Source organism: Bos indicus x Bos taurus, chromosome 3 (assembly GCF_003369695.1).
Source record: "Bos indicus x Bos taurus breed Angus x Brahman F1 hybrid chromosome 3, Bos_hybrid_MaternalHap_v2.0, whole genome shotgun sequence".
In the NCBI taxonomy this organism is placed as follows: Eukaryota; Metazoa; Chordata; class Mammalia; order Artiodactyla; family Bovidae; genus Bos; species Bos indicus x Bos taurus.
The window spans coordinates 105,553,434-105,563,895 of record NC_040078.1 but is presented as its reverse complement, the minus strand read 5'-3'; the positions used below and the strand labels follow the sequence as shown (position 1 = coordinate 105,563,895).

The 10,462-nt window shown below is 59.7% G+C and overlaps 1 protein-coding gene across 2 annotated transcripts in view; it reads left to right on the top strand.

Annotated features, from left to right (window-relative positions):
* The first annotated feature begins 556 nt into the window (after positions 1-556).
* The window catches only part of KCNQ4 (potassium voltage-gated channel subfamily Q member 4), a 58,766-nt gene continuing 48,860 nt past the window's right edge, over positions 557-10,462 (top strand). For both annotated transcript variants that reach the window (XM_027537659.1, XM_027537658.1), the window contains exon 1: positions 557-870. In XM_027537659.1, the coding sequence (XP_027393460.1) occupies positions 557-870 (314 nt within the window). The remainder of the gene's footprint in view (positions 871-10,462) is intronic.

The window sequence follows — 10,462 nt, the reverse complement described above, 5'->3', positions numbered from 1 at the left end:
CAGCCCCGCGAAGCCCGGCGCGCGGCTCGCACCCGCAGGCCGGCCCCCGGGGGCCGCCGCCACGCGGTCCGGTCCCCGCCCCGACTCGGCTGCCTGCGCGGCAGGGGCGTCCTCCCGCCGCCTCCCCGCGCGTCCCCTCCCTCCTCCCGGCTTCGCCGGCTCGCTCGCTCCCTCCCGATTTGGGAAGGCGGCCTCGGGGCGGGCGGGGGCGGCGGGGGCGGGGCGGGGCGGGGGAGGCTGACATGTGAGCGGCGCGCCGGCGGCAGGTGGAAAGGCGAGCGGCATGGAGCGCGTAATAAGAGAGTTGGAGTCGGAAAGAGCCGCCCCAGTCGCCGGGGAAGCGGGCGGTCAGCGCGGGCTCAGTCGGCCCCCCGACTCCGAGCGCCCGCCCCCGGCCCCGGAGCGGCCCCGGCCCGACCCCTAACCCCCGCCGACCGCGCCCGCCCCGGGCCGCCCCGCCGGCCCCGGGTCCGAGCCATGCGCCGCTGAGCGCCCCGCGCGCGCCCCCGCTCCGGATCGGACCCGGGCCCCGGCCCCTTCCCGCCCGGCGCCGCCCATGGCCGAGGCCCCCCCGCGCCGGCTCGGCCTGGCCCCCCCGCCCGGGGACGCCCCCCGCGCCGAGCTGGTGGCGCTCACGGCGGTGCAGAGCGAGCGGGGCGAGGCGGGCGGGGGCGGCTCCCCGCGTCGCCTGGGCCTCCTGGGCAGCCCCCTGCCGCCGGGCGCACCCCTCCCAGGACCAGGCTCGGGCTCCGGCTCCGCCTGTGGCCAGCGCTCCTCCGCCGCGCACAAGCGCTACCGCCGCCTGCAGAACTGGGTCTACAACGTGCTGGAGCGACCCCGCGGCTGGGCCTTCGTCTACCACGTCTTCATGTGAGTTTGCGACCCCGAGTCCCCGGCCGCGCCCTCGCGCTGCCGCCCCGCGCGGCCCCTGCTGGAGCCTGGGCCCTGAGGGGGACGGCCGCCCCGCCCTGGCTCCGCCTCCTGTCCCCCAGCCCCGAGGCCGGCCGACCCTCATCGCTCTGCCCCCAGACCTGAGCCCGATTTCTGATCCCCTTCAGCCTGATCCTAATTCCCGCTCGCCAAGTCCTGACCCTTGCCTGACCTGGCTTCTGACCTCCCCCATCTCAACTCCTTATTTCCACCCTTTCTCCAACCCCTGCTCCTCTGTTCCAAGTACTCCCCACATCCTGCTTATTGTCCCCCATCTCTCTCCAATCTGGAGCCACTAAAGTGTGGCTCCCTCTTTTCTCTTCCTCACTTCTGTCTCCCCGTGTCCCAGACACAGAGGACCCTTTGGCCCTCCCACACTGTCACCTTCTCCACAGCTCTGTAGCTGTAGTAGGTTCCTACCTGGGCTCGCCCCAGAGATGTCCCTCTCCAGGGACGACCTCCACTCCACCCCAGCACTGGCCCCCAATTATAGGTGTTTGGGAGTCCCCTTGAGCCACCAGAGTTCTGACACTGGCATGTGCTGACTTCTGCGAGTCTTCACTCAGTCTTCCCTTCCACCCTCGTCTTCCCTTCCATCCTCAACTTCCCCGTGGCAGCAGTGGGCCATGCCGCCTGCCCTGTGGGCTCGGCCAGCTAGCCTGCCCAGCTCCCGGCCGCACCAGGGAGAGCCAGGCCTGGCTCTGAGCACCCCCAGGGGAAAAGAAAGAGGAGAGGGGTAGGTTTGGAAACACTCAGGCTGCGGGCCCCCTCCTCCCTTCACCAGGCTCCTACAACTTTCAAAAACACTGACCCTTCTTGGATGTAAAGAGTGAATTTTGGCAGCTTAGAGCTCTGTCTTGGGGGACGGCCTGGCCCAGCCGGGAACATGAGAGGCCCAGCAGATATCAGTTGAAAGACTGGGCCTGTCGCTCGGACGCTCAAAGGTGCCCGAGAGAGAGAGACAATCCCTTATTGCTGCCCCCAGAGAGGGCCTTCTGGTCTTAGGGTCTCCGGGGTGGTCCCCTTGCCTGTCCACTGGACTATCCTACAGTCCTTCTGCCTGTCTGACTGTCCTTCTGCCAGAGAGAGTCTCTGTCTGTGTGTGAGTTGTCCTGTGTCTCCGTCTCTCCTTCTGCTAGTCTGTCTTCACCCCTCTGTTGACCTGTCCAGTTATCTGTGTGCCTGTCTGTCCATCTGCCTATCCACCTGACTCTCACTCTTCTGCTCGTCTGTTTCCACCTGCCTTTGGTCTGTCTTTCTGCCTGACCTGCTGCTGCCGGCTTGCCTGCCTCTGCCGAGTCCTAACTGGCCCACAGAATTTCCGACGGGAGGGGAGGAAATGCTGGCAAAGGAGCCCCCTGACCACATGGAGGGTAGAGGAAGGGCGCTCTTTCAAGCCTGCATGTTCCCTTTTTTGCACCTCGGCGCCAGCCTGCGGGGATGACAGCCATGGCTTGGTGCAGGGACCTCGGGTGGGCCAGGTGGGGGTGGGGCAGAGAGTTGAGATTGCTCTAGACATGAGGTCAGACTTAGGGTCAGGGTCAGTGGTTAGGAGTAGCCCAATCCCCAGTGCCCATTGGGAGGGCCTGGGTGAATTTTTCGCTGCAGAGAGCGCTGTTGGAGTGCTGCGGGTTCTGTGCTGGGGTAGCAGGGACAGTGGGATCGGGCGTGAGGGTGCAGGGGACTGCAAATTAAGAGCCTCTGCATTGACATCCCCTTGCCCACCCTACAGCCTGGGTGCTCGTGGAGCCTGAGACTCTCCGCGGGCCCCACTAGGGACATGACTTTTCCAAGGCAAGGCTGGGCCTAGGGAAAGCGCTAGGGCTCTGAGGTGGGGGTCTTTAGTCCCCAGGCCTGGCCTCTCAGCCCCTGTAAAGGTCACTGGGGGTGAAGGACCCGCCTCATGTCCTCTGGCCAACACTGTCTTCCCCTCCTCTGGAGGGGCCGCTCCTTCCTCTCCAGGAGCTAAATCTGCTGGTACCTTTGCCCCACATCCTGCCCTTTCTGGATGCCAGGAATGCCCTGGCCAGGACCAGGCTGGTTCTGACCATTTGTCCCCAGGAGCCCAAGGCTGAGGCATCTCTCGGGAGCTCTGGGAGATGAAATGCGGCATGAAAATGTCCGGATGTTTGGGGATCTCGGGGAACTGGTCATTCATCTTAGAGGTCATGGGGTGCTGAGGGGTCAGGAACCCCACCTCTTGCATGCTGTGCAGTCTTGGGCTGATCGCCACAGGTCTCTGAGCTTTAGATCTCTGGGCCATCAGAGTGGGGAGAAACCCCAGCCTTGTGGGCTTTCGACTTGGATGAGCAATGAATGGGAAGGACTTTGGTGAGCTGCAGGGGCCTGCGGGAATGTGAGGGATGGATGGTATTATTGGGCTTGGGGGAGGGGGCTGCTTGGGAGGCCTCTCCTGTTCTTGAGGAGCTCCAGATGGGGGTCACTCCCTGCAGGGTCTTGCGCGAGCCAGGAAGTGCTTCCTACCATTGGACTTCGACTCCGATTGTTCCACTTTTGGTCCAAATCCTTCCCCCATCCCCAGTGACCCTCACAGGCAGCCCAAACGAGGGGAGTCCAGGGTGCACAGGTAGCTAGGACCCCCTTGTGGGAGACGTGGGCCCTGGTGGGAGAGGCCCCAGCAGGGAAGCCTCTGGGAGAAAGACTCAGAGAGGAGGGAATGGAGGTGAGCAGGCCCTTTCACCCCAGGGCACACCTTCCTCACACCTGCCAGCCAGGTCCCTCTGGGCCCCACCCAGAACCCGCACCTTCTCTGGCCCCCGAGGTGTGGGCGATTGCCCAGAGGACCAGCCCTAGTTCCACCTCTTCTGCCAGCGACTGCAGCCGCTGGGAAGTGGGAACCCCCTGACTCCTGTCTTCTCGTTGAGATCCAGAAAGAGAGACTGCTAGCTCTGCGAGCCCTTCCGCCTCCCTCCAGGCCCTCGGTCCTGTCACCAAGCCCCCACTCTCCTCCCCTGGGCCCTAGGCCTTGATTTCAGCCCTCAACTCTTCACAGCCCCCGCTCTCTGGATTTTGAGAAACACGACATCACTGCCCATCCTGCTTCCGAGCCCTTGGAAGGGATCTTTGCTCCTTGCTGCCCGCTGCCAAGGGCCACGCCGGCCTCCCTTTTGAAGTCAGAGGCTGGAAGGGGCAAGTCCAAGCTGCGCTGCTGTGGGACTCTTGCAGCTCCCAGCCCCCAGCTGCCCCACGAACTTTCTCTAAGTGAAGGTTTACACTCTGTAAACATCCTCCGGCAGCCTTGTCCCTGGGGTCAGAAGCTGTGGGAATGGGGAGGGAAGGAGGCAGCGGCAGCTCCCGAAGCCCTCAGCCTCCCAACCCCGGCGTACCCCCCCCCACCCTGACTGTCTGAGAAAGAACATGGCCAGCAAAGGGTGCCCAGAGCCCACCGGCCTCCCTGGGAGACGGGGCCACACATTTTGACAGCCCCATTTTGTGGATGAAAAAACCGAGGCTCTGGAGACCCATCACACAGTAGATCAGTGGCAGGTGCAAGGGCTGGAGCCGAAGACTCCTGACTCCCTGTGCAGGGTCTCCCCACTGCTCCCTGAGGCTGCCTGGGTTGGCTCTTGAAGTTTGAACTGAAATTGCTGATCACGTGTGGATCATCAGTTATGTGCCGAGCACCAAGCTAAGCGTCCTCTATAAACCACTGTCGCTGTGTCCTTCAGCAACCCGGCAAGGTGGGTGCTGGTGTCCTCCTCGTGCTGGTGAGGAAACTGAGGCTCAGGAGAGGTCCTGCAATCGGCGTGGAGGAGCCTCAGCCCAGAGCCGGGGCTGCCCGCACTGTCTTCCTCCTGCACCTCGCCTCCAGCCTGCACCCCAATCCTGGGTTGCTCAGAAGCTGTGCTCCTGCGCCCTTGTCCCTGTGTCCCTAGCACACAGGCAGTGGGGGATAGGGAGGCGGGCAGTGGCAGGATTTTGTGAAACTGGATGGCAATTGCCCGGCCTCGCACATGCAGTCACACTTTGGTTGTGCATGGCAACAGTTCTGCACACACACATCCCCACTATATGCCCATCAGTCTGTCTCACGCACGCACTCTTGGCAACTTGGACACACCTGCCCATGGATGTCATAAGAGCACACCCAGCACACATCCAGGGCAAAGAAGTCCAATCACAGCTGCTCCCACCTTTTCTCTGTCTTCACAGACACACACCTGGGTCTGCGCAGGGCAGAGCCGGTCCCATCTCCTGAGTTTTCTGCCCCTGCCTGTCCACAGCTGCAAGGGTGCCCTTATGGGTCTGTGTGTGTTTCTTCATCTGCCTTGGGCAGCCCCAGACCCATGTGGAAGGGGTGGCTGACTTCCTAGCACTTTGCCAGGCTTTGCTTCTCCTGAAGGGCCCTGTGGTGCACTGCTGGGTTCACTAAGTCACAGAAGGGGGCAGGCACTTGCCCAAGGTCACAGCTGATGAGTTGGTGGTAGAACTGTGCCTGGAACTGAGGCCTTCTGCCTCTTAGATCAGGACTTGAATGCTTTTGTTTATTTGGCTGCACCTCACACAGGATCTTCAATGCAGCATGCGGGATGTTTAGTTTAGTTGCAGCATGTGGGATCTAGTTCCCTGCCTAAGGATTGAACCCAGACCCCCTGTATTGGGAGCACAGATTCTTAGCCACTGGACCACCAGGGAAGTCCCAGATCAGGATTTTAGATACTATTTTTCATCGCTCAGCTGATCAGGAAGATTGCTCCAAGAACTTGGCCCTGCAATGGCGAAAGTCTTGGGGTGTGACCCACATTTTCTGTACTGCTGTTTTTCAGTCTCAGTCCTTTAGGTTGGTCTTTGTAAGAAGGGAAGTGGAGAGGCTATCCTGCTAGCCTTCCAGCCCTTCTTCTATCTCTCGCCCTTCCCCTTCCACTCCTTTGCTCCCTCCTTTCCACATTCTCCTTGAGGGGTCACTGGAGCATGTTGGATCTCTTATTGTCTACTACCCTATCCCAGCTCCATGGTACATTCATTCTTTCCATCGAGGAAGCCCTGCTGGATGTCTAACTTCAGTGTCTGTTGCTGCAGAAATCTATATTTTCAGAATGTTGGAGCCAGGAGAGTTTCAAGAGGTGGTTCTTCTTAGGCTGATGGCAGCACTTTGAGTGGGTGATAAATTTAAGGTTCTCAGAGCCAGTCAAGGGAGCTGAAATGGCCTGGGGAACAGGGAGAGAGGAGGGCTCTGCAGACCCAGAGGAGGCCATGTGGGGAACTTCTCCAGACTTGGAGAAGCCAGCTGGAGGTTTTCTCAGCTCCTTTCCTCCGCCCCCATGCACACCTGTGGGTCTTTGGCCAGGACCAACCTTCTTATGGGCTATGGGGCCCCGGAAGGGAATTCTGAGTGTTTGACAGTTGTGGGGCTGAGATGGATGAATAGGGGGAACTTTCCATTTCCCCAGAGGTTGCCCCACCGAGGTTAAGAGTATGGGATCTGAGTCTGCCAGATTCGGGTTCATTTCTCCTTCTATTCTTGGCAGTTATGTGTCCTTGGGCAAGTTACTTAACCTCTCTGAGCTTCTGTTTTCTCATCAGAAAAAAATAGGACGCATAATACCTGCCTCTAGAACTGTCAGGGCCAAGTGAGGGGGAGCACCTGAGTATCACCATTATTATTATATTGTTGTTGTTGTCATCGCGCTCCTCCCCAGGGAGATGTTTGATGGATGTCCTTGTCGGCACCGTGAGTGTATCTGGGTGTTCCCCAGGACAGAGCAGGAGCTGTGTTCCCCTGGGTTGCGGGGTGAGCAGCTCGGCACGGGGAGCCTGAGGACGTGTCTGTGGGCGTCTGAGGAATGCTCCGCGGCACTCTCTCTGTTAACCCTCTCAACCATTACATCAGCTGGGCACCAGTTATGCTCACGCCCACTCGAGGAAAGTGGGGCTGGTGAGGGCACGTCACACACCTGCTCAGGGTCCTGCAGCTAGTGAGATGGTGGCTCCAGGACGCCAAGCTGGGTGCCTAGCATCTCACTGACAGTTCCTTCCTTCACTTGACACATAGAGTTAAAGAGCGTCAACTCTGTACCAGGTCTGGGGAGGCAGAGGGAGACCGAGCATGTCTGCCCCAGCCTGGCGGTGGTGGTGGGGGCTGTCCAGTGAGGAGGCTGTAGAGTCTGTCTGGACCACTGGGCTTTCCTGCCTCCTCTCCCAGGGGCTCCCAGAGAGGGTGGAGGTGTGTGCCTGTCTGCGTGCATACAAAGAGGAGGGCATCCATGAGAGTGTTACTGCACAGCTGAGGTCAAACCCTGCAGCTAGCCTGGCCCCAGGCAGGCAGAAGTGGAGTTGTGGGACCCAGGGGCATGTGCAGGGAGGGGAGGGCCGCCCCCCCCCCCCGGCCCCTGCCCCTGCCCCGCTCTCTCCTGAGCTTGCTGTTCTGTGGATAGGCACAGGGCATCCCCAAGGAGATTGAGAGGTCTCAGTCCCAACACTTGGCTGGGAGGATGCCTGCCCCCTACTCCACCCCAGCCCCTGAGCCTCACTGTCCCCCTCTGTAAAATGGGGCTAAACGGGAAAGTGGGCTGGTAAGGGCTGCCTGGCACAGTGGGACTCTGGATGAATGGGAGGAGCCTCTGTCTCAGACCTTCAGCCTTGTAGGGTGCAGGGTGGTGGGAGTTCTCCAGCACATTCTCCCTGAGCCCCCCCGCCCAGGAGTGGGCTGCACTGAGAAGGGCACTCAGAAGACTGCCTGCCTCCAGCGGGGACCCTGAGGGGCTGGGGAGAGGGTGCTGATCAGACTTCTGGGGCCCCTATAAAGCCCCCACTGCAGGACTCCAGGTTTTCTGGGCAACTTTTGTCCCTCAGGCAGGATCTGCCTTCCCTGGGGGTTGGCACCTGGGGGGTAGTGAGAATAGGAGGGGCAGCCCCAGGCAGCAGACTAATTGAGCTGGGAATCCGTGGGCAGTGCCTGAGGGAGGGAGGCGAGGGAGCAGGGATTCAGCGATTCTTTCCTTTCTGAGATTTGGGGAGCGGTGGGTGGAGTGGGGTCTCCAGCCCAGGGGGCCTCCCTAATCCCTGCAGGGAAATCTGGGGAAGGCTTTCTCCTGAGACTCCTCAGACATCCAGGCCAGGCAGCTGGGGAAGTTGGGGGGAGCTGGAGATAAATGGACCCACTGAAGCAGGTGAGATGGAGGTCAGACAGTAGGAAGGACTAACTGCTCCACACCAGGAGGCAGAGTGAGATTCCCTGGGGTACCCTTTCCAGTGCTGGGGAGCCCATCTCAGGCTGGGTTGGACAAGATTTACTCTGCTCATTGTCCCCATCAAGCAAGTGGCCCCTCACAATGTGATGGAAGGAGAGTGGATGGAGCTGCTTGAGCCCCTCTGTTGGGGGCGGGGGAGGAACAGATCAGGCACCCTTGAGCGTTTAGGGAGGGTGGCCACAGGCTACCTCTCTTCCATCCTTGCTTCCCTGCTGCTCCTCCCTGGGAGCCTCAGGCCCGTCCAGGTCACTGTCTTTGGGTTTATTTTTTGCTGGGCTTCGCTGTCCCCTGGGAGGGGAGGGGTAGGGAGAGAAAAAGGGAGAAGGAACTGCTCTGTCAGCACAATCCCGGCGCCTCTGCTCCTGCCCTGCTTGGCCCGGCTGCCACCCTCTTCTGGAAGGACCCGGCCCTGGGGACAATGGGGCCCCAGACCTGTGTGGGACCACCTTCCCTGGGGCAAGACCAGCAGGTCTGGAACAGGCCTTTCTCCCCTCACCCTTCCTCCTGCCGCAGAGCATCAAAACCAGAAGTGCCTCTGAGCTCAAGCAGGTCATGGCTTCACTTCACAGTTGGGGAAACTGAGGCCAGGAGGAAGAACCCAGCACACCTGGGGCCTTCTCCACCTCCCCTCCGCAATAGATGAGAGTCATGCCAAAGTCGCTGAGAACAGAGGGAAGCTGCCTGCCAGTTCCACCCTGTCCTCTGAGAGTTGGGGGCAGTCCCTGATTTCATTTACTCATCTAATCTTCCAGCCTCTGGGGGCTGGTAACCATCTGGTGGGAGAGACACAGGATGGAAGAGGAACACATGAACCAGGCCTCTCCCCCCAACCCCATGCCCTTTGTCTTCCTTTTTGTTGAAAAATAAATTAGCCCCATTTTACAGATAGGGAAAGTAAGGCCCAAAGTCAATATAGCTAATAAGTTGTTGAAACAGGATTTGAACCCAGGATGTGGCCCCTGGGATTTTGCCCTGCTGCCTCCTTGCTCGCACAGGCCCTGCCCTTGGGCTCTTCCCAGGGTTCTGTCAGCTGCCTCCTCCTTCTGCTCCTTGAATATCAGGGCTCCTGGGGCTCTGTCTTGGGTCCTCCTCTCCATGTACAATTTCTGTGTGGGTGAGGGTGTGTCTCACATACTCCTCTGACTTGGGGCGGTGGTCACCTCTGTGATGACAGCCTCCCACTCTGCAGTTTCATTCCTAAGATTCCTGTGGACCCCTTGCCTCTTCATCCCCAAGGAACCTAAGGCTTGGCATTTGTCTCCAGATCTCCCCTCCCCTCCCCAGCAGTGACTTCTCTACCCCTAGGGCCCAAGTCAGGAAGCCCTTTCTCAAGCATCCTTGGCTCCTCGCCTAAGAAACAGCTTGGAGTGCGCCCAGGTGTGCCTTTAATACTCCAGATGCTTTTCCTTCTGCCTCAAACTCCCTCCCCTCTCCCGCCCACCCCATCATCTAGAGAACTCCTATCTTTCCTTCAAATCCCAGTTTGAACCACCACTTCTCCTTGGAATCACTGCACGCTCCACCTGAAGCTTGACTGGGGGCCCTTCAGAGACCCCTGAGCTCTACTCACCCACCCTTGTGTGTTCTGGGCTCCTCTCGGTGGTGGGGGTTGACCACAGTTCTGGGTTGGTAATCAGTGACTGTTTGCTGAGCCAGGGAATGAAGGTGACATTGAGGCAGGCTGTAAGGATGAGAAGGGTTTTGCTGATTAGAGAGGAGTGGAAAAAGGACCCCTAGGTCCTCTGGGTGCAGGCAGTGAGCTGGAAATGCTTGTGATTTTTGTCCTGAACGCGCTCCAGGTGGCGGCAACAGCTAGAGAAAAGGCTTTGAGGTGGTAGTCTGCCCCTCTACCCTCTTCGCCCCAGGATCTGCAGAGTCGCGTGTGTCCAAGGCCCTGAGGGTCAGGCTATAAAGGTGGGCTTTACCCTGTGGATGACGGAGAGCCATAGGCAGGTCAGGGAGGCACCACTGGCTGGGAGCCCGGGCTTGATTGATCTCTTCTCAGAACTAGGGCTCTGCAAACATGAGACCACTTAGCTCCCCAGGTACTGCTATGTGGCAGCAGTATTCATGTTCCCATTTTGCAGGTAGGAAACCGAGGCTCAGAAGGCGGGAATCATGTGCCCCAAGTGACATGACTTGGTGGAGTCAGGACTCAAGCCCGTGTTTGTGTGACTCCCAAGCCCAAGCTCCAAAGGAGTCTCACATGCGTCAGCAGACCCAGGCTTTTTTCAGTGACCTCAGGCAAAGCTGAGAGAACTAAGGACAACGTGGTGACTTTTTCATAAAGCTAAACTTATTCCATTTAAAGGACTGTCATT